This window comes from Balaenoptera acutorostrata, chromosome 1 (genome assembly GCF_949987535.1).
Source record: "Balaenoptera acutorostrata chromosome 1, mBalAcu1.1, whole genome shotgun sequence".
NCBI lineage: Eukaryota > Metazoa > Chordata > Mammalia > Artiodactyla > Balaenopteridae > Balaenoptera > Balaenoptera acutorostrata.
In genome coordinates, this window is record NC_080064.1 from 45,136,149 (window position 1) to 45,163,734 (window position 27,586).

General features: G+C 53.9%; 1 protein-coding gene across 15 annotated transcripts in view; it reads right to left on the reverse strand.

Moving 5' to 3' along the window:
* The window catches only part of LRP8 (LDL receptor related protein 8), an 81,617-nt gene extending 62,911 nt beyond the window's left edge, over window positions 1–18,706 (reverse strand). For 8 of the 15 annotated variants that reach the window (XM_057546203.1, XM_057546202.1, XM_057546201.1 and 5 more), the window contains exons 1-2: window positions 18,422–18,705; window positions 17,522–17,641 (exon numbers count right to left, since the gene is read on the reverse strand). In XM_057546203.1, the coding sequence (XP_057402186.1) occupies window positions 17,522–17,641; window positions 18,422–18,527 (226 nt within the window). In that variant the 5' untranslated portion in view covers window positions 18,528–18,705. Of the gene's footprint in view, window positions 1–17,521; window positions 17,642–18,421 lie in introns of all 15 variants that reach the window. The other 7 variants (XM_057546204.1, XM_057546193.1, XM_057546187.1 and 4 more) reach the window with 3 other exon arrangements.
* Between the last annotated feature and the right edge of the window lie 8,880 nt (window positions 18,707–27,586).

Sequence of the window (27,586 nt, forward strand, 5' to 3'; positions counted from 1 at the left end):
CCTGGCATGGGGAGGGAACACCATAATTTATCATTAATGATTGTTATTATTAATATTAATGTGGAGGACACCTCTGACCAGAACCAACTTTAAGGAGCAGCGGGAAGGAGGCCCAGCTCCCACCTACCCATCCCAACACCTCGGGCCCCCAGCCATCACCCTGCACACCTTAGATCACCGAACAGGACAGGCCATGTTAAGGTCCTGGGGCTCCCCCTGGAGCACAACCAGGGGAACAAGAGGGGCTCTGGGCCCCAGGTCCCCAGGGCTCACCTGAGGGACACCCAGTTGGAGTCTTGGTGTCAAGGATGTGTCTGGGAACAGTGTAGGGAGGAGGGAGTGGACAGTCTGTCCACTTATCGGGCTGACCTGAGGGTTGAGTGAGGTACCACCTGGCACTGAGTGGCAGCTCAATAAACGATGGCTATGATTACTGACCCCCCACCCCCCGGAGGTTAGTGGAGACCAGCCCTGTCAGGTGCCCCTGAGGAGCCGGGTGGGCTCGGGGGTTCTCTGGTCTCTACAGGGCAGCTCCAAGGCAGCAGGATTAGCCAGGGGGCCCACAGGGCTTCTCAGGACAGAATCAGAAAGAACTCTGTTTTTGGAAATAAAAAGAACTGCCTTATAAAGAAGTGAGGTCTCCGTCCCAGGAGGTGTGCAAGCAAGAGATCCATCCATTCATTCAACAAGCATTCACTGGGCCCCTCCGCTGTGCTGGGCCCTGTGTTGGCCAACGGGAGTTGAGAAAGAGAGCATGAGACACAACCCTGACTGGAGAAACCCACGATCTAAAAAGGCAAGAGCTACTGAAGTTGCCAAACTGACCCCGGGCCAGGGCTGCCCACCCCTGTACACGTGTCAGAGGCTGGAGAAAAAGCAAGAGGCCCTTTGGCATGAAGGGGGCTTGGGGAACACCCGGGGCAGCTCAGTGAATGCGCTCTGGCCCTGCAGACATGAGGTCAGGCCCCACCTGCTCTGAGCCCCTCGTGGCCCTGTGATCCCGACGGTCTCCTGGTGCCTATGCTCTCCTTGCCCTGGTCCACCTTGACCACAGCTCAGCATCAGCCTCCAGAGCCCCCACCCACCCCGAAACCCAGTCGGGGGGTTAGGAGGTGTCCTTGGAGGGAGGGCCCTGCTGGCAGCAGGGAGCAGAGGAGAGACAGGTGGCTGTCTGCCTGGACAGGGGCGAGGGCACGGCCAGTCCCAGGCAGGTGGCAGGCTCACCCTTTGCCCACTTTCCTGCCCCCCCAGCATCTACAACCCTGCCAACCACAGTTCCCGGGGAGCAGGCTCCAAGGAGGCCCAGCAGCCAGACCACCAGCTGCTGCCCCCTCCCCGTACAAACACTAGCCACAAAGCACCCTCCCCCAGCTCTGCCCGCCTGCGGTGACAGCCTCTTGGCACCAGCTCTCCCCTTCCCTCCATCTGTCAGGAATCGGTGCAGACAGACTGTGAGAACCACAAGAGGAAGTAGCGATGCTGCTTGGACCCCACCCCTCCCCCCTACCTCCCCAGCGCTCTCCCCTGCACCCCTCGTCCTCTCTCTCCCCACTCCCCTCTGTGTCTTCCTTTCCCTTGCATCTGTCTCCTACTGATGAAGCCACTGACAAAGTTGGGAGTGGGGAGGGGAAGAGGACCAGCCAGTCAGTGACCCCCACTTACTGGTAATCACCACACACCACGGCCACAGCACGGCCACCCACCCAACAGTCTTCCTCCTTTACGTTCTCCCAAACCATTAAGGAGTCGAAATCCTGTGCGACTGTGGGCTCAGTGTCCCCATCTGTACAACTGGTACAGCAAATCCTGCTGAGCCCGCCTCCCAAGGGATACTAGGAGCCCAGAGGCAATACACGGAAAGGGCTCTGTAAACCACAGAACCTTGTACAAGGCAAACGGCCTGTGTCCCCAGCTTCTTCCTGTCTGATGTGGGAATAAAGATCCTAGTGCTGCCCTCCTCCTGGGAGTAGCGGGGCCAGAATGGGACATGAACAGACAGAAAAATGCCTTGAAGAATATAAAGGGCAGCAGGAATGCAAAGGCAGGGCTGTTGAGGTAATGATCCTCACTGTATTGATGTGAGGTGAGCAGGGCAGAGCTGGGGAAACTGAGGCCCAGAGGGAGCCGTCACACAGCTAGCTGTGTCAGAGGCAGGGTCAGAACAAAGGCCAGGCCTCCTGGCCACGTCCACACCAGCACCCCAACCGGGATGCTCAGCCCTGGCTCCTCCAGACCTTCCAAGGGGGTCTATGTCTCCTTGAATTCTCCCAAAACATGGGGAAGAAATCAGCTTTTTCCTTTCTTTAGAGTGAGCCCTGCCCGACTGGCAGCAGAACCCACAGGTAACGGGGGAAGACCTGTTGCAGAGCCAGGGGAGCAGCGACGGCGGTGGGCAGGGTGCAGGCCGGCGGGCCAAGAGTCCCATTGGACATGAGACTTTTCATTTTAAAACGGGGGGGGTTCCAAGCCGGGCACCCTGCATGGGAGCAGGCGCTTGGTAATGCCAAAGTGCAGGCAAACATGGGGGTGGGTCTTTGCACCGAACAGAGAGCATAACCCCTTTCCCCCTTCATCCCGACGAAGCTTGGCCCAAGGCCCCACAGGCCCCAGCAGGGAGGAAGTTCTGGTCTAGCTGCCGTCTCAGGGTCCTGTGAAGCCACGTCTGCCCCCAACTGCAGCACAGATGTGCCCAAGGAAAAGGGGAAGGAGACATGGGTCCTCCACCCCTTTCACTGCCAAGGAAGCTTGAGGTTCAGAGAAGCCAACTGCCCAAGGTCACATATTGAGTTGGGTGGCCAAGGCCTGCTTTTCCATCTGCAGATCCTCCCCAGGTCCCAGCAGGGCACTGGCACAGAGTAGGCCTGCAGTGGATGCTGGAGCTCAGACTCGAAGGCTCCAGTCCACACCAGGCACTTCTCGGAGGCTCACAGAAACACCACGTGCGAGCGGGCACGTGGCGCAGGAGGGTGCAGCACGAGGGGCAGAAACACAGCCTGGGGTGGGAGGGGCGCTGGGCGTGTGAAAAGCCAAAGACCCCCACCCGCTCTCCTCCCTTCCCTGCTTCTCCGCAGGCCCTAGCCAGGTCCCCCTGCCCCATCCTCCTGAGGCCCGTGGTCTGGTGTGAACCACAGACTCTTAATCGGACCATCGTGATGCAGAGTGGCAAGGATGGAGATGGAAGGAAACACAGGGATGGGGGAGCCCAGAGGAGGCCCTGACTCAGCTGGGGTGTGAAGGCTCCCTGGAAATGGAGACTCTTGAAGCAAAGTGGGGCTGGACAAGCAGAGGAAGGGCCTTCCAGGCAGAGGGACCCACATGTGAGAGTGTGATGATGCCCCTGTGACATCAAACACATGTGGGGTGTGGTTGGAGCACAGAGCCATGGGGTTTGGGGGGACAAGTGGATGGTGAGGTCTGCAGCAGGAGAGATGCCAGGTATGTGTTTGGGCGTTGAAGGTCCCTGAATGTTAGCAAGCAGACTACCCTGTGAGTGGGGGACGTCCCTGTAGGACGCTGAGCAAGGGCAGGACAAAGCTCCGCGTGTTTGAGCCCTCAGCGGCAGAGCGGAGAATGGACGGGAGGGAGGGAACAGAGACGAGGTTGGTGCTGCTGCTGTGGTCCGGGGAGGCTGAAGTGGGATGGGGAAAGGGCCTGGACCGGCAAGTAGGAGGGGAGGATCAGGCCTTGGTGGCCGTTAAAGGTAAGGGAGACGGGGGCTGTGATGACTCCCAGGTTCCTAACCAAGGCCAGGGCAGTGTCCATGCTGTGGACTGGCCTCAGGGCAGAAGAGGTCCATGCACAGCCCCCAGTGCCCGTGTGCCCGGCCACAGGTCATCGCAGGGTCTGGGCACTGCCACCTTGCTGACCCGGAGACAAGCTGTCTGCAGAGGTGTCACCTTTACTGCTGGCCACGGCACATCTGTCTTCAGCCCCCCACTTCCTTGGGAGGTAGGTCACGGTTACAGAAAGCAGCCAGTATTTATAGAGCCCAGAGTGTGCAGCCCACCAGGCCCCAAGAAGCAGTGGCCAGAGAGGGGATAGGCCTTACCCGAGGCCACACAGCATGTCAGCTATCACAGGCCAGGAAGGGACATTGAGCAGGCTTGGAGTGAAGGTAGGGGGCCGTGTTTGTGAGCAGAGGTCTCAGAAACAGAGCTGGGAGCTGGGTAGGGCAGGAGCGTCACAGGAGACAGATTTGAGATTGAAAGGAAGACAGATTTTGTAACAGGAAGGGCTATCCAGGGACAGAAAAAGCTATCAGGTTGCTTAGTGAGCTCCCTGTCCCTGGAGGTATTCAAGCAGACAATCCCCCCCCTCCCCAACTCCAGCCCCTGGGGCTGCTGAAGGGATTCCTGCATTGGGGTGGGGGTGGGGAGCCTGCTTTGGCCAAATGAAGATGCTGCTCCAGGGCTTCCCTGGTGGCGCAGTGGTTGAGAGTCTGCCTGCCAATGCAGGGGACACGGGTTCGAGCCCTGGTCTGGGAGGATCCCACATGCCGTGGAGCAACTAGGCCCGTGAGCCACAACTACTGAGCCTGCAAGTCTGGAGCCTGTGCTCCGCAACAAGAGAGGCCGCGATAATGAGAGGCCTGCGCACCGCGATGAAGAGTGGCCCCCACTTGCCGCAACTAGAGAAAGCCCTCGCACAGAAACGAAGACCCAACACAGACAAAAATAAAAATAAATAAATAAATTAATTAATTAAAAAAAAAAAAGATGCTGCTCCAGCCCCAAGAGCCACAGCTCACTCATTCATTCACTCAACACACATTCACCAAGGCTTGCTCTGTGCCAGGCCAGAGGCAGCGGGCACCAGGGGCAGGTGGAGCAGAACAAGAGAAACCTCATCTCTCAATCTTCCCCACCCCCATCCAGGGGCGTGAGGCCAAAGCTGGGCAGGGGGCAGAGGACGGAGGCCCCGGCTGCCCACGCTCCATGTCACAGGTCTAAGGGGCTGGGCTCCCTTATCTTCCTGGGCACATTTGGGGCACAGGGCCAAGGGCTGGGCAGGATCAGACACAATGCAAACTCCTCCTGCACCCCACCCCTCCTGGAGGTCCCCAAGGCTCTGGGCTCATTTCCTAATGAGGTCCCTGGAAGGACTCTTCCTAATAAAATTAGGACAGTAAGTTATGGCCTGGGGCCGCGGGGGAAGAAGCAGGGACAAAGGTGACTTCTGGGGGCACTCCCTGGCCCCTCCCAGCCCACCCAGCAGTGCAGCAGCCTGGCATGGGAGGGGATTCCTAGAGGACAAATGGGAGATGGAGGTTCAGAAAAAGAGGTCAAAATAAGTGGAGCAAATCTTGAATGGAGCACTGATCACGTCCAGACACTATTCTTGGTGCTTTTCCTAAACAAACTCATATAATCGTCCAACCACCTAGAGGGTTAGGTGTTGATGGCTCCATTTTAGAGAGGAGACAAGTGCTCAGAGAGGTGAAGTAACTTGCCTAGGGTCCCACAGCTAGGAAGCGGTGAAGGATGGACTCAATCCCAGGCAGCCTGGTTAGAGGCCCTGCTGTTATCTGAGTCACAGTGGAGTCGCTCATGGATGAGGCAATGCAGAAGCAGTCAGACGTAGGGGACCTGGGGGGCTTCCCACCCCCATGTCTATGGCTCCCACCTGGCCGCACAACAAGCAGAGGTTTGGAGTCAGACCTAGACAGGGGTCAGGGAATCTGAATTTCAAAAGCTGTCCAAAGTGACTCAGACTTCTGATCCAATCCTCACAGGTGGGAAAACTGAGGCCCAGGGAGGAGCAGAGACTTGCCCAAGTCCCTCAGCAAATCAGCGACAAGGTGAAGCTACCTGGCTCCTGGTGTGGTGAGGGTGAGAGCCTGGGGGGGACTCGCTCGTAATGGATCAACAGCGACAAGGGCTCAGGCCTCTGCTTCCAGGGGGAGAACTCAGTGCAGAATTTGCAAGTGTGGGAGAGGCCAAAGGCCAGGGAGAGGGAGGGCGAGAGGTCTGGGAGAAGGGGTGGCAGAGAGAACAGGGGCTCCAACCACATGGCTGGCAGACCTCTGTGTCCTGGTATGGCCCAGTTCCCGGTGTAGGAAGAACCGACTGGCTCTGTGAGACCCAATGAGGCTTCAGATACTGTACCCAGACCAGGAATTGCTCATTACCCGCGTGCACAGAGCAGGAGTCTGGGGTTCAGATTCGAGCGACTTGTCCCAGGCCTCCAACTAGGACGTGGAAGGACTGCAGTGGAAACCCCAGTCTAGCTGACACTGGGAGGCCATGTGTTTGCCTTGTCCATGCACCTCCAAGAAGCAGGCAGTTGTGCAGATGGGGGACAAAAAGAGGGGGAGACATGAGAGCATTACATACGCAGCATATTTAAAGCCTGGGGCTACAGGTATTAAAGAATTGGCCTGGTCAGACTCAGCAAAAAAATAAACAGGCGGAAACCCCCGAGCGGATATAGGTGCTGCTAATAAACAGTTGGTTCCGGCTTTGCACATACAGTTTAGCCACATCCCCTGTGCGATGGGTTGGATTTCACAGCCCTTGCTCCCTGCTCTGGGCCTTCTGGGCCTCAGGGAACGGGGGCAGCTCCTTGGACCGCCACGTCTGGGTCCTGGTCATGGCGGAGCTCCTGTGAACTCCGTGGTTCTCAGGGGAAAACAAAAGAATCCCAGAGAATTGGGGCTGAGAGGGGCCTGGAAATGCCCAGCTCCCAGTGAGCAGAGACCCAAGAGGGGCAGAGACCTGCTGATGGCCATTAGGTAAGGTAGGAGCAGGGGTGGAGCTGAGGTGGGCCTGGTCTCTGGGCCATGGCATTTATATCAACCTCAGCCCTCTGGGTGGGGCGTGGGTGGGTGCAGACAGGGGGCTATAGGCTGAGGCTTGGAGGGGAGAGGCTGCCATGGCAGGGGGCAGGCTGGGAACAGAGACTGCTGGCACCTCTCCAGCTACAAATAATTCCCCGCCACAAACAGCCCAGTGGGGGGCTTTGGCTTTGCCTTGGCTGGGCAGCCTTGGCCAGCATGGGAGGAAGAGCGTCACCTTGTTCCTGCAGCCTCTGTGCATCCAGAACAGTCACTTCCCTCCTGGTGCACACCCGCTCTCTGCGCACGCACACTCCATGCACACGCACGTGTGCCGGTGCACATGGCCGAGTGCGGCTCTGAGGGTGATGAGGGCAGCAGATGGCAGCTCGGGGTCCAGGAAGTGGAGAGGGAGGGAGGGCGGGAGGAGCACTGGCGTGAATATCCCTGGATTCACGCCACCAGGAAAGCCCACCCCTGGCCTCCAGCTATTCATACCAGCAGCTTAACCTGGGCCGACGGGCCCTTCCTGCCTCTCATCAGCTGCCAACTCTCTGATGTTAAACTGGACCCACTGGTGAACCAAGGCCCCCTCCTAGATAACTAACTATGCCAGGCCCGGATGGTTAACCAGCTCTCCTTGGTTCTCTCTGCTTAACCAGCTCCCCTAGGCCACCCAGGAAGCAGCCACACTGGGGCCCCCGGTGCAGATGGCAGCGGATGAGGTGATTCCTACGGTCCCTCCCAGCCCGAGAAGCTGCTGTTCTCCCAGGCAGCCGAGTCCTCCCAACTGGCCAGCTGACCTACATCTCTCCTGCTGCTATTTCAGCAACTGCCCTCTTGTTATGTCCTTGGAGGAGGAGAAGGAAAGCCGTTGATGGTTGCTTCTACTTGGCGGGGATCACGGGCTCGGGAAGGGGAAAGGGGATGCTCACTTCAGGGCCAGGTCTGGGCAGAACACTTTACATCAGCCTGCACACCTCTGAGAGGTGGGCTCATCACCCCCATTTCAGAGACCAAGGATCTAAAGCTCAGAACATAAGACCCATACCAGGGACCCTGGCTAGTGGGTCACAGGGCTGGTGGCCTGACTCCATTTTTCTCCATCACTCCACTGCATCCAATGCAGTCACGGGCACAGGAAGAAGACAAAAGGGAAAGTGGCCCAAGGAACCCGGGTCTTAGGGCTGAGTTCTGGAAGTGGACCCTAAAAAGCCCAGCTACCCTCCATCTGCCTGCCTGGAATCCACCCACAAAGCCAAGTACACTCCTACCAGCCCTCACCAGGCATTAAGGAGCTCGAGGGCCACAGGTCCCCCTCCCCCAGGCCAGGACTGGTCCTGAGCCCAGCTCCAGGGAGAAGAAATCTGCTCAGAGTGCTGGTTCCAGTGCAGGTGGAGCAAGGACCAATGGGTAAAGGGGAGATGAAGTTCAGAGAGGGAGAGCCCCTCACGCAGGGTCACACAGCAAGTTAGGGGCAGGGGCAGAACAACTTTTATAAAGCTGTGGAGCAGACAGATTCTACAAATATCTTGAGAAAAATGAAGACCAGTTATACTCCCTTCTGTTTTCTTTGGTGGGGGTGGGGAGTCCTTGGGGCCAGAACACAGTTGTCCCTTCTCTTTGCTTTGTTTTGTGAGGCTTGGATCTGGCTACTTTGTCTGCCCCACGGGGCCAGGGTGAGGTGTGCTCAAGGAAGAGGGAGGTCCTGCGGGCTGCCAGCCTGTCTGGGAAGGGCCATGGGGAGTCAGGGGGTGTTGTGAGATAGGAAAACATCTCCTTGAGGGAGAGCGACAAGGTGAGGATGAAAACGCACATGCTCAGCCATGCCTTTCCTAGGACTTTCTCTTAAGGGAAGAACCAGACAAATGCACAAAGATGTAGTACTGATATTCACCCCAGCACTGTGTAGAACAGGAAAAAAAAAAAATATATATATATATATATATATATATATATATATATATATATAACCAACTAAACACATGTCTATCAGTAGGAGACTGCGTCATTAAATTAGGGAAGATTCATGCAGTGGACTACTATCTAGCCCTTTAAAACGATAATACGTATCTACTGTTACTGACACTGAAAGATGTGCATGATGTGGGGAGAAAACAACTGGCATAACACACGCTCGTTTTGCGAAAACACTCAAAAAACAAACAAAAAAAACCCCAGAAACACACATGTTCATGCACACCAGCTCGCATGCAGAGAATGCAAGAACACCTCTGGGAGGACAGGCAGCTCCCACGGTGGTATAACCAAGGGGGACTCCTACCTTCCTCTTTTCCCTTTTCTGAATTGTCTGTGTGTTTTCTTTTCTTTAAATTACAAGTATGAAATTACCTTTATATAATCAGAAAAACTTACTTCCGTTGGAAAAATAAAGGAAATCAATTGAAGTGAGTTTCAGCTTCAGCACTACCAGTAACAGGCTGTGTGGCCCCAGGTGAGCCCCACGCCCTTGCTGAGCCTCACTTTCCTCATCAGGAAAATGGGGGCGATAATGAACTCCTGCACCACCTTCCTCCCAGAGCAGCTGTGAGGCACAAACTGGAAAAGGCCATATTGTGTTTCGAATAGGCTGAGAGGGCCGGAAACTGAAATAGTCTCCGGAGCGGCTGGGGTAAAGTCCCCTGTAGCATCTCAAAGCCAGTGACCAAGGGAGGGCGGTGGTCACGTTGACCATTCCCGTGTACTCCCAGACTGGCAGACCTCAGAGAGGCTTTGGGCTGCCATATCCAAGGGGCAGGTGCGTGGAGGCCGTGAGGGGTCATGGGAACTGTGTGGATCTAGGAGCCCCATGGCCCTGCCTCTCTGGGTGACTCTCCTAGTCACTAGAGGGTGTTCCAAGGGGCCTGATAATAAGCTGGGTTCCTCGCCCCCAAAGCAGCCGGCTTGTGGGCACCTGGCCTGGGCCCTGCCAGGGTCAGGGAGGTCAAACCAGGTGCAGGGGGATGGGGGAGCTCACAGGCAGGGCCCACTCCTGAGCCACTCCAGCCGAGGGGCTATTCCTAGGGCCTGTGACATACACCGGCTTGTAAGATGAGCCATAGCGAGTACGACTGATGATCAAAACTGCCACCTGGGGCCGCGCTCATACTTGGGGGCACCCAGGGGCCAGAGCTGCTCAGGAGGGAGCCGGTACACCCACTGGCAGGGGCTGGCAAAGACGGATGCCTGGGGTACCTAGACAGGAAGGGCGGTCGCAGCACATCCCAGGCCACTCCTACTGCAGCTGTGACTGGGATGTGTGAACGTGTATCTCTTCCTTTCACCTGTGTCACAATGCAGCCGGACAGGCATGGCCCAGTCCTGCCGCTGACCCGCTGACCTGCCTGGGGCAAGTGACTTCACCTCTCAGAGCCTCGGCTCTTTCCCTGTGAAGTGCAGTGATGATGCTTCCAGGCACCGGCTGAGGGAGGTCTTGCATGAGAAAGCCCCCAGCAGTGAGCATGCTCATGAACTCTTACTATAGTTAACAATTTTATTTTAGACGAGTTCCCAGCGATCTGGGGGTGGGCAGCAGGCCGCAGCCAGGGGCAGTGTGCACCTGCGTTCCCTTTCTGTGTGCAGGAACCAGTGCCCGCCTGCAGCCTGAGAACACCTTGCTCCCTGGTCCAGCAGGGAAAGGAGAGGGCGGGCGGGGTGGCAGCAGGTGGGAGTTGGGAGCGTACTGTTCTGACCCAGTCCCACCCAGGAACGGAGGACACCCTAGTTCTGAGAATGGGTCCCCGCTGACACCTGGAGCTGATGTCCAGCCACCAGGGCCTCGGTTTCACCTTCTGAAGCCTGGGGCTGGGAAGCTCCCAAGTTTGCAGGGTGAGCACTGAGAGGCCTGCGTGCCCAGGCCCTGTGTGACTGTGGATGTCACTGGTGCCCTCGGGGCTTCAGGTGACCCAGCTCACAAGAGGGGGCCTGACTATGGTCCCTAAAGGAAGCCCAGCTCCCTTCTCCAGCTTCAAGGACCCCTCAGGGCCTTCTCAGAGGCCCCTGGGTCCCCTACATCTGACCGATATCAGCTTCTCACCCTCAAAAGTGGGTGACATTTCCTCAGTCCATTCATTCATGCACACACCATCCCTCAAATGCCTCGGCTCTGGGCCAGGCCCTGTGGTCCCCCACCACAGACACTCCCAGCAACCACGAGCTCCTACGATGGGCTATTACAAGGGTACACAAAGCCATGGGCATCCAGACATAGGAGAGGTTAGATCACACCCGGAAGACAGGGAAGGCTTCATGGACGTGGTAATGAGCTGGGTTTTGAAGGATGGGTAGAAGCCACGGAAGGACAATCCAAGCAGAAGAAAATTATGTGTGTATGAGACCTAGAGTCAGCGAATTACATGGGGGTCAGAGAACCAAAGTCCACATTTTGGATGACTTGGGCTCTTGGCCTTTTCTGAGGAAGGATGGTAATATTGGAAATGACACTCCTTGAAGTCATCTGCATCAGAGACATATCACTGGGTCCTCAGTTTTCCTATCTGTACAATGGAAACAGTACTCACCACCCCACAGGCAATGGCCAAGGAAGGCCCTTGGAAACTGTGGAGGGTCACACTCATGGAGGGTGCTGGACAAGGGGGGGCCTTATGTTGGGGCTCCATGCGGTCTCCGAAAAATACGGTCCCTCCTAGACAGAAACCTGTAGCACAGGGAGGCATCACTGGACACTGCAGCCCCTCACCCTCTTCTTCCATGACCTCTGGGCCCCAGGCCCTCTGACCCCAACCAGGTAGACAAAGCTCAGAGAGGAAGACGCTAAGGAAGAGCCCAGGCTCCAGAGTGGACAGGCCTGGGCCAAATCCTGGCTCTAGCACTCAAACATCATGACATTGGCCAACTCACTTCTCTTTGAGCCTCAGTTTCAATCATCTTTAAAATGGGAATAATAAGAAAACAGCCCTCACAGGGTTGTGAGTAGTAACGTTAATGAGTTCAGATTGTCCAACATGATGCCAGGCATGGGGGGAAGTAGCCAGTATCTGTTGTTAGTAATTCCCTCAAGGGAGCTATTTATTTTGGAATCCCTCGTGCTCAGCACAAGGACAGCAGAGCAGACAATGTGGAGAAGACAGATCTGAGACCGAGGGGAGAACAGGGACATGCTGTGGGAGCTCAGGGGCTAGGGAGCAAGAGGTCAGGGAAGGCCACCTGGGGGAGGTGGCATCTCCACCAGGCCTTCAAAGACTGGGTGATCTGGGCATGCGGGCATTTGCAGAGCAGGTGTTACCAGTGCTGCTGAGATCCAGGGCCCCGAGGCCTGGCTGCCCAGCCCCTAGAGCAGGGCCCCATACCCTCCCCTAGGCCCAGGACTGGCTTCATGGGGATGGCAGTGGCCTGGGGGTCTGACCACTGACCCTGGGCCAGGAGACTTCCACTTGGTAACAGCCCTGAAGGGTGGCACAAATAAGCCTATACCCTCCTGCTCCATCAGCCCTCTGGGTCCTCTCGCTCCTCACCCTCTCCCTGGGGGCATCTCTCTGGTTTCACCTGCTGTTGCTATCTCCCCAAGGAGGGAAAACTGTCAAGTCAGCTGCCTGCAGACAACCGAGAGGACTAAGCCAACCAGCCCTGAGGCCTATTGCACTCAGAACCCCCAGCAGGCCTGAGAAAGCCCAGGGGGTTCCCAGAGGGGAACTCTGTCCCAGGAGAGCCCCTGGGAAGCCACATGGGAGAGTCTTCAGCAAACACTCCCAAGGCCTGCTGGGGCCAGCCGTGGAGACACTGACCTGGCCCTAGTGAAGGGAGAAGCTTAGGCCCTGCGGGGCAGAGCCATGGGGGCTGTAGGGCTTCCTCCCCGTCCCAGGCACAGACAGGTCTGGAAACCAGCCTTGGGACAAGCATACGGCCTGAGGGAAGCCTTCCTCTGCCCCACCCAGGGCCCCGGCCACTCATTCACTGAGACCAACCAGGCCTATTTGATTCATTTCTTCCCCCAGGCCCTCCCTAGGTACCTTTCTCCACTCCCAGGTCCATTTCAGGGCCGAATGGCCTTGGGACCACCTCCACTGTGGCTGGGGATCCCTCTGGCTGAGGCACGCCTCAGCTGCGGGAGACTTTGGATCTCGGGCTAAGCAAATGTGGGCAGGAAAACCAGGGGGTCCTGGCAGACAGGTATCTAGAGACCTCAGTGAAACTCCTCCTCCAGGAACGGACAGACCCACTGCCATTCATTGAACACCTACTGCTTACCAGGGACACTATCTCACTTAATCCTCATCACTGGGAGGGAGAGACTATTATCACCTCCAAGGCCATTCAGCCAGAAGTCACAGTTGGGATAGAAAACCAGGAGTATCTGATTCAAGGCCACATTGAGTTATTCCAACACACATCTCTAAGTCCCCTCTTTCGACTCCTGTATCTCAGCCCTGGGGAAAGAGGGTAGCAGGGAGGGCTTTCTGGAGGAGGTGATACCTGCACTGATGACTCTAAGATGACAAAAAGAAGGTAGCCAGGTGAGGGCGCAGAAAGTGTTCCATACAGATGGAATGGCACGTGCAAAGGCCTAGCAGTAAGAAGCAGTAGGAGGGCCAGAATGTGACAGAAGTTTGGTGTCACAGGTTCATAAGAAGAGCAGGAAGGGGCTGGAGGGCAGTGGGCAGCGGAAGCTGGTCACAGAGGGCCAGATGCAGAGGAGTCTAAGCTGACCCTATCCTATGGGTACATGGGAGCTTCAGGAGGACTCCGAATGGTGGAGCTGGTGCGTCAGATGAGGAAACCAAGGTTCAGAGAGCGCAGCATGATCCGTCAGATGACTCCATCCAAAAAAGGACACGAAGCTGGGCCTCATGTCAGGGGTGTGAGAATGGCCTAGGCCAGGAGGCACACTGAAGACCAGATGCGGGCTTGCAGCCCCAGCTGGGAGCTGTGGCCGAGCTTTAATTATTTACAAGGCTGCTTCCCAGCAGGCCTCAGCACTCCTGCGGCCTGGCCTTGCCAGCTAATGAACTCTCGGCCATGGGAGACCTTGCTGCGGCCACTCTTTATTAAAACTGGAACGGAGGGGTGATGGGGGCTGGGAGAACAGGGCAGCCTAAAGAAGCCTGAACAGGTAGAGGAAACTGAGCATACGACCGGTCCACCTGTCTAAGCAGTCCATCCACACGGAGAAGCGCAGAGTTCTTCCCAGAGCTGGAAGTGGAGTGGGGGGGTTGATGTCCCCTCAAGATGGGGAAACAGAGGCCTGGGAGGACTTGCCTGAGGTCGTCAGCTAGTGCTTGATGCAGCACAAGTTCCATTAGTTGGGTGCCTGCATTCACACCCCAGCAGTTTCAGTTTCACTTAAAAATCATACACCTTAAACCCTCTGTGCCTTTGTAAAATGAGGAAAATGCGGGTACTTCCAAGAGTCACCCCATTTTATAGACTTGAGGTGCACGAGGTGATACGTGTAGAATCTCAGCACAACTCCTGGTCCGCAGCAAGTGCTCAGTAAGTGTTCATTGTTGTTGCTGTTACTACTCCGGGGGCAAAGGGCTGGCTGGAGACCAGAACCCCTGTCTCTGCTCCCAGACACTAAGCAGCAACAGGAAACTGAGGCCAAGGCGCCAGCTGGCCTACGTGACCCAGGTGCAGCCAGGAACTCCACCCCTTCCCCCGGCCGGGCCGCCCCTGGGCTTCCAGCCCCTTCCTCCACTTTGAAGGCCCTTTGAGCTGGGAACTGAAACCCCATGAGCCTTTCCCTTCCCCATCCCTGTCAGCTCTATCTGTGTCTCCAAAAGGCCAAGTCCCATCCGCTGCGGGTAAGTTTCAGCACTTAGAAGGTCTTAGTTTGAGTTCCAGCTCCAACCCTGAGGAGCTGTGTGAATTTGGGGGAGTCATTTCACCTGTCTGAACCCCAGTTCTTCCTCTATAATGTGGAGACTGCATCACCTATTTTTAAATGGTAAGCTCTGAGGGAATGGCATTAGTTACCATCTTTCAAGGCCTGCCTAGCTGTCTCTTCCTCCAGAAAGCCTTCCTTGGCTTCTTCCACATACAAGCTCCCTCCCTCCAACCTCCATCAGCTCTCAGAATTTATGGTCTGCATTCTGGCCCCTTTGGGAGCCTGAACTCATTTTGCCCCACAGAGACTTCACTTACAAATGGCAATCCCCATTTTGCATGCCGAAAGGTATAGAGATGGGGTGATTCAGGCCCTCTCACAGGGTGGAATGGTTGGAGTGGTCCATAAGGCAGGGAGGATGGTTCCAAGAAATGCAGCTCGGCAGGTGGCCCGGAATGGAGGGAACTCCCCAGATGGGGAAGGAAGGGGTGACAAAAGACCATTTTCCAACACCACGCCGCCTCATACAGCCACCCAAAGCTCCCACCCCTTTCTTCAAGATTTCTCTTTCTGGCCCCTAGGGGTCCCTTTCTAAAGACCTTGGTGGTGTGAACACTCATCCATTCCCTTCTCTTCAGCAGCCCCATGTGAAGACTTTCTATGGGTATAACTGATGGTGGAGCAACAGCTACCCCCCATTTGGCAGATGAGGAAACAAGTCCAGAAAAATCCAGTGTTGGGGACGGATACTTGACACCAACAGCAAAGCCCTCAACGTCGGTTGCTTTTGTTCACTAACTCTCTGCCTGTGACTTCACCCCATCCATCTCAGAATGAAAGCAGGAGCCCAGAGTGGTCATCAGATTGGCCCTGGTCCCATCTGGGGTCACCCAGCCACGTGCTACTTCACTCCTCCATCTTGCCCAGAGCCTCGATGGAGATGAAAAGCACCCGGATCACCCTCCTGGGTCCTTCTGCCCCACACTCCCACCGGAGCAGACAGTGCCCCTGAGCTAGGAGGCAGGTGGACACCCTGACCAAGTTCTGTCACTCTCAGCTGTGTGACTTTAGGCAAGTCACTCAACTTCTCTGAGCCAGAGTCCTTATCTACAAAGGGGGATGACAAGAAACACTTCTGCTCTTCACAGCCACCCTCCACAAAACTGTTGTTATACAGAGCCAGGGATAAGGTAAAACCAGCCCAGAAATGCACAGTTTTCACTTCCCCGTCTCATCCTCAGCACTCCCACTGTAAGGGAACCACAGAAGAACAACTCCGGGCGAGGAGACTATCACATTTTACCCTGGCTCAGGCATTTTCAGAATTTCAATAGCATTGGGAAATGGTTAGGGTCATAATTAGGCTAAGAACTCTGGAGTCAGGTGCTTAAATTTAAGCTCCTACTTAGCAGCTCAACAGCTGTGGAATAACTAACTTGATCTCTCAGTGTCTTGGGGTTTTTTTGTTTTGTGTTTTTTGGTTTGTTTTGGTGTATAAAATAGGACTGCTCTGAAGGTTACTGGAGTTTATATAAGATAAGCACTTACCACAGTGGTTGGCACACAGCTAACAGTCGGCACATGTTAGTCACATCATTTTCAATTACATTTCTAGAACTGGTCTTCAAAACCAGGGCAGGAATCATTAGCCCAAGTGGTCAGGAGAGGAAACTGAGACAGGAGGGAAAGATGCGCCCATGTCACACAGCCAAATCTGGGTTGGTCTGAGAATGAACCTGGAGGCTGACTGGCAAACCCCGAAAAAAAACACTATAACTCAACAGACAATGCCTGTCCAGGTGGTCCCTCTACCCTTCTTGCCACTGCGTGGTGCTGTGGGCCTGTCCACCTGTTGCCCTCCTCCCACAGAACCTGCACTCCCTGGCCTGTGGGGTGGGCCTGTTCTCCAAAGTGTCCCAGTGCCTGGCATACAGCAGGTGCTCAGTAACGATGAATGAATGACTGCCCGCGTCTGTGTTTTTATAGAGTCTTGTTTATCTGTTCCTGGAACTATACTCCTTCCACTGTGGCAACTGCTTGCTAACTCGCTTCAGGTCCCACAGACATCAGAAACCGTATGCACCTCACGAAACAGCTTCCAAAGCAGTCGCGCCCGGGTGTACAAACACCACTCTCAGCAAAGGCGGCCGGCCACCTGCACGTGACCATGGGTTCACGCGCGGCCTTGGGATCCTCACGCCCCTTCCAGGAAACAAACTCATCCTTCTGGCCCCCTCCTTCCTGCTCTGCCCCATGACTCATGCCTCACTCTGGCTGGCAGGAGAGAGCAGTCAGCCAACCAGGGTGGCACAAGAAACGTCTTCACCATGACTAGGCAGAAAAGCAGCGGGCGCCAGTGCCCCGCCTGCACCTACTACCCAGGGGAGGCGCGGGGGTGTGGCCAAGGCGGGGCCAGGGCAGGGCCCCAACGCCAAGGGCGCCAGAAAACTGCACACCCGGCCGTTCCACGATTGGCCTGCTCCGGCCACAGGGACCTATGGGGTGGTCCTCGCACAGCCAATCAGGGGCCCCGGGGAGCCCATTCATTCAAAAACCCAGCAGGAAAAGGAGTGAGGCTAGGCCCAGAGTTGCCTGGAACTTTGCGACACGCGCGCGTTCCGTGGGGCCTAGGCAAGAGTCCCGGAGGGCCTGATCGCAGAAAGCTAGACGCTTGCAGGGACCGTCGCGTCGCCGCCCCACAGTTCCAGCCCAGCAACCCGGGCGTGGCGTGCCCTCCTCCCGGGCCTTGCTGCGCCGGGCTTCGCCCCCGGCTCCATCAGGACCTGCCGGCTGCCCAGAACCCGCTGGGTCCCTCAGTGCCTGGAGGGAAGGGGCTCCCGGGAGGGTTCCCGGCTGCAGGCTCCGGCAGTAAAGGTCCAGGCAGGTGGGCCGGTGGCGGCTGCAGGCACGTGGACGCTGGGCAAGGCGTCCCCCACCTTTCCCTCCCTTCCCGGCCGGCCACTCACGGCAGTCATCCTCGTCGCTGTTGTCCGAGCAGTCGTCGTCCTCGTCGCATCTCCACACAGAGGGAATGCAGCGCTCGTTCCGGCACCGGAACTGGTCCTCTTCGCACTCCTTGACCGACCCTGTGCGGGGGAGAGGGGACGTGAGCCGGATCCCCGGAACAAGCGATCCCGGCCGCGGGGAGGGGTCTACTGAGTGAAGGAGAGGGCCCGATGCTGAAGCCAACGACCTGGAGGCCTCTGGCACCCTCGATCAGGAAGGAGGGCAGGATGGTAAGGGTTCCTGGGATGACGGGCTGCTCTGTGGCAGGCACACACAGTCGGTGTCCCACCACTTGGGTATGCCCCCCATTCAGAACACTCACCCGCACACACGGCCCTCAGTGAGAGATCCACTCAGACACAGCCCACAGGGAGCCCCTGAACACGCCGCGACACGCGCACTGGGCGCTGCGGGCACATCCGCCTCGCACGCAGCCCCTCTTTCTCTGCCACACGCAGGGGTCGCCGGAAACGCATTGTCAGGCGGGGTAGTCTCCCGGCTCCGCTCATCGCCGCCGCGGAGCGCGTGTGTCAAATTAACACCAACGGCGAGAATCACACAGCCCTCCCGAAAGCATCAGTGATCACCCCCAGCAAAGTTCCCGGCCTGCCCGGCCCCCACGGCGCCCATCCCCCAAGAGCAGGTGCCGGAGGGCAGAGCCCACCACACAGGGAGCCGCGGGTCGGGGGTCTTGGGCAAATTAAGGGAGAGCTGGGTCCCGAGGAGCATATCCCACCCGGGCGCCTCCCTGCCAGGCCCGGGCTCGGGGGCCCCGGCGCAACCCGCCCCCCGGCCCCCGGGCCGTGCTTTGTTGGCCGCTCCCGCGGCGCAAAGCCGGGCCGGGGACCGGCCGCACGCACCTTGGCCGCCGCGCAGTGGATCCGCCGCCGCCTCGAGATGCTGAAGCTGCAGCAGCAGCAGCAGCAGCGCCAGCGGCCGGAGCGCGCCCCGTTCGGGGCGGCCCATGGCGGGCCCCGGGCTCCGGCCGCCGCGCCCCGCGCACCCTGTGCCGCCGCCGCGCCTCAGCCCTCCGAGTCCTTGCCGCGGCGCCGGGGCTGCCGCTGCCCCCGCCGCCGCCGCCGCCGCCGCCGCTGCAGCCCGCCCCGGCTCCTCGGCTGCATTTCAAGCAGGTTCCGTGACGCTCGGCGGCGGGGCGGGCTCAGGCTGGGCGCGCGGCCCCAGGCCTGGGCTGCCTCAGCCTGCGCGCGCGCCCCCTCCCGCTGCCGCCTCCGCCCCACGCTCCTCCCGCTGACGCCTCCTTTCCCTCCTCCCTCATGCCCTTGGTCCACTTCTCCCTAGGCCCGCGCTCGGTGACCCTGCTCAAGGCCCGCCGCGTGCTGGGCGCTGCAGACGCTGGGATGAGCCAGGCGAGGCCCCTACCCCCAGAGGTGGCAGACGGCCCAAGGGAAGTAGCACAGGCTGCCTGGAGGAGGTGACATGCTGATAGGCGGCTGAGAGAGGCCTAGGAGTGAACCTGGGCGGGAGGGGAGGTGATGTTCCCGGGTGCACGGGCCTGGGCGTGTGCACACGGAGCAGGGATGGTAGTGGACAGGGATTGGGGTGCCAGGATTCGTGTGATCAGGGAGAAGCTGGGGGAGTAGGAATGGACCTCTGCACCGCTCCAAGACTCCAACCCGGATATTACATGTCTGTGTAGCTGGTTAACGTGCCTATGTTGCATTCTCATGTGAGAATTCCCACGGCCAAGGATGTGAGGCAGGTGGCTGGGGTCTGGCGCACAAACTTGATTCATTCATTCTCATTCAGTGTTCTGCTGGGCCAGGCAGAGGGGCAGACCATCAGGGGGAACTGCAGGGACGACAGGGTAGTCCTTGCTGTGATGGAGAAGGGCAGAGACTGTGGGACCCCCCAGAAGGGATGCCTCATCCCTGCTAATAGGGGATGCACACCCAGGGCTGCTGTCTGCTTCTGGCATGAATAAGACCTCTCCCCTGGAAGGTCTCAGCCCCATCTTATCCATGCCAGGGTACAGGTGACTAGATTTTAGCTACCTGCTGGTAAGCAAGGCCCAACCAGCCCAGCCTTTTTGGACAATGAGTTTTGAGGGCACTGGCCACTAAAAGAGACAGACTGGAAGGTGGCTAGGCCCAGTGTAGGTCCACCCTCCCCTCCTCTCTTGCTGCCTCACCTCCATGGCAGAGGGGCAGAAGAAGGGGCTTCAGGAGCTGTTAGTCTCAGGCCTGGAAGCCACTCTGTCTCATCAGCAGTCCTGTTACTGAGCCTTGTTTCTTCCCACAGAGGGCAGCCCCTTAGCAATTCGGTCATCCAACAAGCACATCCCAGCTCTGCTCTGTGCCAACCCTGGGCCTAGGAGTGCCAAGGTGAATCAGACATGGTACCAGCTTGATTGGTGGGGAGACAGACCATCCACGGACAGACAGTGAAATGCAAGCATGCTTTCAACAAAAACTTATGGAGCACCTCCTATGTGCCAGGCATTACCCAGGGATACAGTGTAGAAATAGATGACGTCCCTCTTTGCTCTCCTGCACCTTACATCTTAGTTGGGAGAGACAGACACAAAAGCAAGAAAACAAACAAGAAATGATAATAATTTCAGATCATCATAACTGCTATGGAAAAAATAAAGTAGGGTGATGTGAGAGTGATGGGAGGTAACTTTAAAGAGGTGACCAGGGAAGGCCTCTCTGAGGAGGTGACATTTCACTGAATGGCAAGAAGGAGCCTGCTGTAGACTGAATGTTTGTGTCCTCCCAGAATTCATATGTTAAAACCTAATCCCAAATGTGAGGGTATTTGAAAGTGGGGTCTTTGGGAGTCAATTAGGACATAAATGGGATTAGTGCCCTTATAAAGGAGGCCCCAGAAAGATCTCTGGCCCTTTCTACGATGTGAGGACACATAGAGAAGAGAGTCATCTTTGAAACAGGAAGTGGGCTCTCACCAGACACCAAATCTGCTGGCATCTTGATCTTTCAGTGCCTTGATCTTGGACTTCTCAGGCTCCCAACAAATTTCTGTTGTTTTTAAGCCACCTAATCTATTATATTTTGTTATGGCAGCCCATGTGGACTAAGACAGAGCCCAGCCATAGGAAGATTGGCTGGAAGGGCATTCCTGGCAAAGGGACCAGCAGGACAGAGGCCTTGAGGTGGGCTGGAGCCTGGTGATGAGAAGTTGGGTGACCAGGTGAGGTCAGAGTCAGCAAGGTTCTGATCACATGAGGGCTTTGTAGGCCCCAGCAGGAGGTTTGGATTTTGTTCCAAGCACAACGATGACCACTGTGACAGCAGGATGCCTGGGACTCTGGAGCCCCTCCTGCAGCCAAGACTGACTGCTTCATCTCAGCCCCTCCTTCACTCTGTGGTCTCAAGGAAAGTCAGTTCCCACCTCTGAGCTTCAGTTTCTCATCTGCAAAATAGAGATGGGGAATTTCAAAGGTCTATTCTAGTTTTAAGATTGTGTGGATTAAAGTTCAGAGGCAGCAGGGTAGAGAGATTAAGAGCATGGGCTCTGGGTTAGACTGCCTGAGTTTAAGTCTGTTCCTTCCCTTCCTAGCTACATGATCTTGGACAACTCACTTAACCTCTGTCTCTCAGTTTCTTTATCTGTAAAATGGGAATGGTGACAGTGCCTCACAAGGTTGTGAGGATTACATTAGAGGAGATGCATAGCATGCACTGTACTGTAGGTGCATAATAGCTATTAGTTATGTTACTGTTATTCAAACATAATTCCCTGTCAAAAATCCCTGATGACTTCCTAACACTCGAAGAATAAAGACTGAGCCTTCCTTGACCTCCCCTCCAAGGGGGTCTTTGCTCATACTGTCCGACACACATCCAGCTGCCAAAGTGGGCAACTCCTTGTCTCTCGAAAACCCCCTATTGGAGGTTCTCCAGGCTCCTCTCAGCCCCCACCCAATTTGGGCCACTTCTCTCTCTCCCTAGTCAGCCTGTGACCTTCCTGAGGACAGGAACCAGCTCTCCTGCATTTCTGCGTTCCTGGCACAGGGCATGTTTGATCAACGTTTGTTTGTTGTTGCCTTTACCATGGTTTCTGTATGCCTAGGAGGACTATGTCTTATTCATCCCTATTTTCAGAGGATAGATACAAGGCTTGGCATATAACAGGCATTAGATAAATGATGTTTAAATCCTTGAAAAGGTTAAAAGGAAAACCATACCAAGTAATAATAATAGCTAATACTTATTGTACACTTGCTGGAGGCGGGGAGGGGGTCAAGCACCATCTAGGTGTTTTAAACGCTTTAACTCATTTAGTCCTTACAGCATCTTCATGAGGCAGGTTTTATGTTGATCCCATTTTACAGATGAGCAAACTAAGGGGTGGGGAGGTCATACAGCTAGTAAATGGCAGGCCTAGCATTTGAACACAGAGGGCAGAAATGGGAATTTTTCAGGGCACCTAAGTTGGTTAATTCTAGTGAGGGGCAAATGAAGAAAGCTTTGACACACACCATACACCAAATGGACACTGAGGTCCTTGTACAACTTGTTCCCAAGTGACTTCTTGTCCTCACCTGTCCTCTCTCTCCATCCTGGGCTGACTCAAGCATACAGGCCTCGCCCAGTCCTGGGTTTCCGAAGAAAACCCTCAAGCCCAACCCCAAGTGCAATGAATTCCCCACGAGACAGAAACAGGTGACATTCCACCTGCTGTCAGCATGTCACCCTGCCCATCCCAAGTCTCTGTGTCCTGCCTTCAGAGCCACCAGAGGCCAGTGGCCCACCCCTTGCACATTCTACTCCCTCACCCTGTCCCCAAGAGAGCCTCAGGCCTCAGGCCTCTGCCAGGCTGTACCCTCTGCTGAGAACAATCTTGCTCTGGCTGACTTCTATGCATCCTTTGGGCCTCAGCTCACGTTCCTCCTCCTCTGGGAAGTCCTCCGGCCTCCTCTAGAGAGGTCCTCCCTACCCCTCTGGCCTCCCACAACACGCCGTGTCCCAATCTCTCTGATCACACTGGGCTATCATTGTTGTATCCTCCATCCAATAAGGAGCTGCTCAAGTCAGAAACTGGGTCATCCTGGTCCCTTCTGTGTCCCCAGTGATAATTTGTTAAAGGGTAGTGTGACCATATGAATTCTCTCCAGGGCCAGGGCCAGAGGGCCTTCTGCATATACACCTCCCCCAGTCTGCTCTGGCTGGCCTTGTACCAGGCAAGGGGCACAGATGAGCAAGACTCCATCCCTGCCCTTGAGGATCTCTGGTCTGGGGGCAGACAGTGTCAGTGCAGGGTGATAAGAGCCCCAGAGAGGGGGTGCCCACAGGCATCACATCCCCACCCCACGTCAACCACGCAGCCGGGGACAGAGACCAGTGGCCCCAAGCTAATCACAGCTGAGCTGCAAGGACAGCAGAACTCCCCCACTGTCCACTATCATCACTTTACAGAAGTCTAGCCTAAGTCTGTTATGCTGTACTGGGAACCAACTGCCAATTTCTCTTTGCCACTGTCCCTGTGTTTCCCTCTCTCTCTCTCTCTCTTTCCCAGCAGTGTCTTCATTCCTGTAAAAGGGATTCTAATTTATTACATGAACTTTATACAGATCCAAACCTCCATGGTTTAAATCACTTGTTAACTGTGTGATCTGGGACAAGTTACATGAACTCTCTGTGCCTCAATTTCCTCATCTATAAAATGGGGATGACAGTGTTACCTAAGAGTATTAATTACCTATTGCTGCATAACAAAATACCCCAAAACTCAAAACAACAACAAATATTTATCATCCCCCACATTGTGGGTTAGGAATTTGGGAGCAACTTAGTTGGGTCACGATGCTGGCCAGGCTGTAGTCTTCTGAAGGTTTAACTGCAGCTGGAGGGTTTGAGTTGGCTCACTCACATGGCTGGCACGTTCATATTGGCTGTTGGCAGGATGGCTCCGTTTTTCACCACACAGATTTCTCCACAGGACTGCTTGAGTGTCCTTATGACATGGCAGCCAGCTTCCCCCATCCAAGAGGGAGAGAGAAAAAGCAAGGAGGAAGTCACAATGTCTTTTATGACCTAACTAGGGAGGTCACACTCCATCATTTTGGCAATATCCTATTGGTTTCACAGGTCAGCCCTATTCCACGTGGGAAGGACTATATAGGAGAGCGACAGCCAGGAGACAAAAATCACTGTGGGCCATCTCGGAGACTGGCTGCCACACTATCTCACAGGGTTAGTGAGGATGAAATATGTGAATATAAGTAAAGTGTTTAGAAGAGTTTTCTGTACATAGTATACCTTATATATGTGTTTGCTATTATAATTGTTGCTGTTTTTTCTGGTACACAGTAAACACTTCCTAAGGACTATCTACAATTATCGTGAACATTACTGCTATTAGCTGCAGAACCTCATACAGAGGAATACACCCAGGAACTGAGAGGATGAAGGCGTTTCAGGGTTTCAGAGCTGACCAGAGCAGAGCAAGACAGACCCAGTGTTGGTTTCCTGCCTCCTGGCCGTGTGCTCTCAGGAGAGTCACATCTGTCTCCTTCGCTGCCTTGCTAGAGGACACTGGGCAAGTCCTTTTCCCTCTCTGGGCTGGGCTCCCCATCCCTAACATGAGGGTTGGACTAGGTCAGTATTTCCCATGACCAGTCAGTCATTCTTATCGCCGGGGAATGACTTTCTCCATTTCCCCTTACCTGCTCTACTGCCATCCTAGTATTTCCCTTTAAATCCTTTCACTTAATAAACTTCGCTTCATCCTAAGCAATAATCTCCACGAAATCACAGGTTTGATATGCTAATCATATTTTCCAGTACACATTAAAATAAATGTGTGCTTATTCAAATAAACAATGCTCCTCCGTCCATCCAGATGTGTCTCGCTTCTCTCAGGGCCGCCAGCTCTGCATCCCCCATTTAATCTGGGAAAAAGGATGGAGGGCAGAAGCCCTGGCCACTCTGCCCATGACAGCAGGCTCCTCAAGATGACTCAGAGGTCGTCAGGCCCTGGGTCCCCATCGCCTGAGTCACAGGGCCTTCTAGGGGAGGCTCAGCAATTTTCTGTTTGCTTTTGTTTTGGTTTAGTTTTTATTTTATTTTTTCTTATCAGAGTTTTACTTCACATAGTTTAAAGAATCAAATAGTTCTGCACACTTTGTTATGAGAAACTTAAGTCGTTCACGCCCCGCCTCCATCTCCTTCTCCCCAGAGGCAAACACTTTCAAATCTTTTAGCTGATTCTTTTGGTATTTACCTCCCTATAGTTAAATAACACACATTTCTATTTCTTTTTTTTTTTTAATAAATTTATTTATTTTACTTATTTTATTTTTGGCTGCGTTGGGTCTTTGTTGCTGCACACGGGCTTTCTCTAGTTGTGGTGAGCGTGGGCTACACTTTCGCTGCAGTGCTCGGGCTTCTCATTGCAGTAGCTTCTCTCGTTGCAGAGTACTGGCTCTAGGCATGCGGGCTTCAGTAGTTGTGGCACGTGGGCTCAGTAGTTGTGGCTCAGTAGTTGTGGCACATGGGCTTAGTTGCTCCGCGGCATGTGGGATCTTCCGGACCAGGGCTCGAACCCGTGTCCCCTGCATCGACAGGCAGATTCTTAACCGCTGAGCCACCAGGGAAGGCCCACATTTCTATTTCTTGATCTTTCAGTTTCAGGCACTATCTTTTGACTTCCCACCATGAAGACAAGGATTTAGCTCTCTCACCACCACCCCCCTGCACCCCCAGACACATACACACACGGACTCTCACACACTCACTCTCTGAGTCAACCCTCACCCATCCTTCCAATATGGTTGTGATTCTTTGATTTTAAAAAGTTTTTAAATTTTTAAAATTATTTTTAGTTGTGGTAAGATATGCATAACATAAAATTTACCTAACCATTTTTAAGTGTACAATTCAGTGGCATTAAGTACATTCACACCGTTGCATAACCATCACCACCACCCATCTCCAGAACTCTTTTCATCTTGCAAACGGCAACTCTGTACTCATTAAATAACTCCCCATTCTCCTTTGTCCCCAACCCCTGGCAGCCACATTCTAACTTCTGTCTCTATGAATTTGACTACTCTAGGTACCTCATGTAAGTGGAATTGTACAGTATTTGCCCTTTTATGATTGGTTTATTTCACTGGCACAATGTCCTCAATGCTCATCCATGTTGTAGCATATTGCAGAATTCCTTCCTTTTAAGGATGAATAATATTCCATTATGTGTATGTTCCACATTGTGTTTATCTATTCATCTGTCAATGGACACATATGTTGCTTCCACCTCTTGGCTATTGTGAATAATGCTGCTATGAACATGGGTGTGCAAATATCTCTTCAAGTCTCTGCTTTCAGTTCTTTGGGGTAATATACCCAGAAGTGGAATTGCTGGATCATATAGTAATTCCATTTTTATTTTTTGAGGAATTGCCATACTATTTTCCATAGTAGTTGCACCATTTTACATTTTACCAATGGTGCACAAGGGATCACATCTTTGTCAACACTTGTTATTTTCTGTTTTGTTTTGTTTTTTATAGTAGCTATCCTGACAGGTATGAGGTGGTATCTCATTGTGGTGTGGGTTTTTTTTGGCCGCACTGCCAGCATGCGGGATCTTCCCCAACCAGGGATTGAACCCATGCCCCCTGCAGTAGAAGCGCCGAGTATAACCGCTGGACCGCCAGGGAAGTCCCCTTGTTGTGGTTTTGATTTGCATTTCCTTCTTAGTGATATTGCACATCATTTCATGTGCTTCTTGGCCATTTGTATATCTTCTTAGGAGAAATGTCTATTCTAGTCCTTTGCCCATTTTTAAATTAAGTTGTCTGTTTTTTGCTGTTGTTGGGTTGTAGGAGTTCTTTATATATTCTGGATGTTAATCCCTTACTGGATACATGACTTGCAAATATTTTCTTCCATTCTGTGGGTAGCCTATTCACTCTGTCGATTGTGTCTTTTGATACACAGTTTTTATTTTTTATTTATGTTGTCCAATTTATCTACTGTTTCTTTTGTTGCCTGAGCTTTAGTGCCATATATTGAAAGGATTTTTATGTGATCATAACAAAATAAATGCTACTCACAGTGTGCCATGGTTAGTATCTTTTCCTGCATAACTGTGTTCTTCCTGGAGTTAGTAATGGATATTTATTTATCATTTTACTTTTTGCTTCATTTCTAAGTATTCATCCCTTATCCCCAAACTCTCCCTCATTTGTGTAAACTCCTATTAATACAATCACCCATATTAGTGCTCTACCAATTTACTTGACTGGGAAGTCACTGCAGATTTCTGACTCTCCATCCTGGACTGGTTGATAGCAAGACCAGCTGCTCAGCTCTCCTTGTGGGCTTTCCCTTCCCCATCATCTGGAGGCTTCTCTGCACTGTTCTCCTGTGTTGAATCTCCTGCTTCCGACATCCCGTGTCTTCCTCACTACCTTATTTGGGGCAACATCTGCTCATAGCTTTTTTTTTTTTTTTTTTGTAATGCAGTCCACTGGTTAAGACTCCATGCTCCCACTGCAGGGGGCTTGGGTTCAATCCCTGGTCAGGGAACTAAGATCCCACAAGCCGCACCATATAGTCAAAAAAAAAAAAAAGGATAAAATGAAGTATAGTTGATTTACAATATTGTGTTAGTTTCAGGTGTACAGCAAAGTGACTCAGTTATATATATATGTATATTTTTCAGATTATTTTCCATTACAGGTTACAATAAAATATTGAACATATTCCCTATGCTATACAGTCAATCCTTGTTGCTTATCTATTTTATGTATAATAGTTTGTCAATCTCATATACCTAATTTATCCCTCCCCCTTTCCCTTTTCCCTTTGGTAATCTCAGGACATGGAAACAACCCAAGTACCCATCAAGAGACAATTGGTTTAAGAAGACTATATATAATGGAATATTACTCAGCCATAAAAAAGAATGAAATAATGCCATTTGCAGCAACATGGATGGACCTAGAGATTATCATATTAAGTGAAGTAAGTCAGACAGAGGAAGACAAATATCATATGATATCACTTATATGTGGAATCTAAAATATGATACAA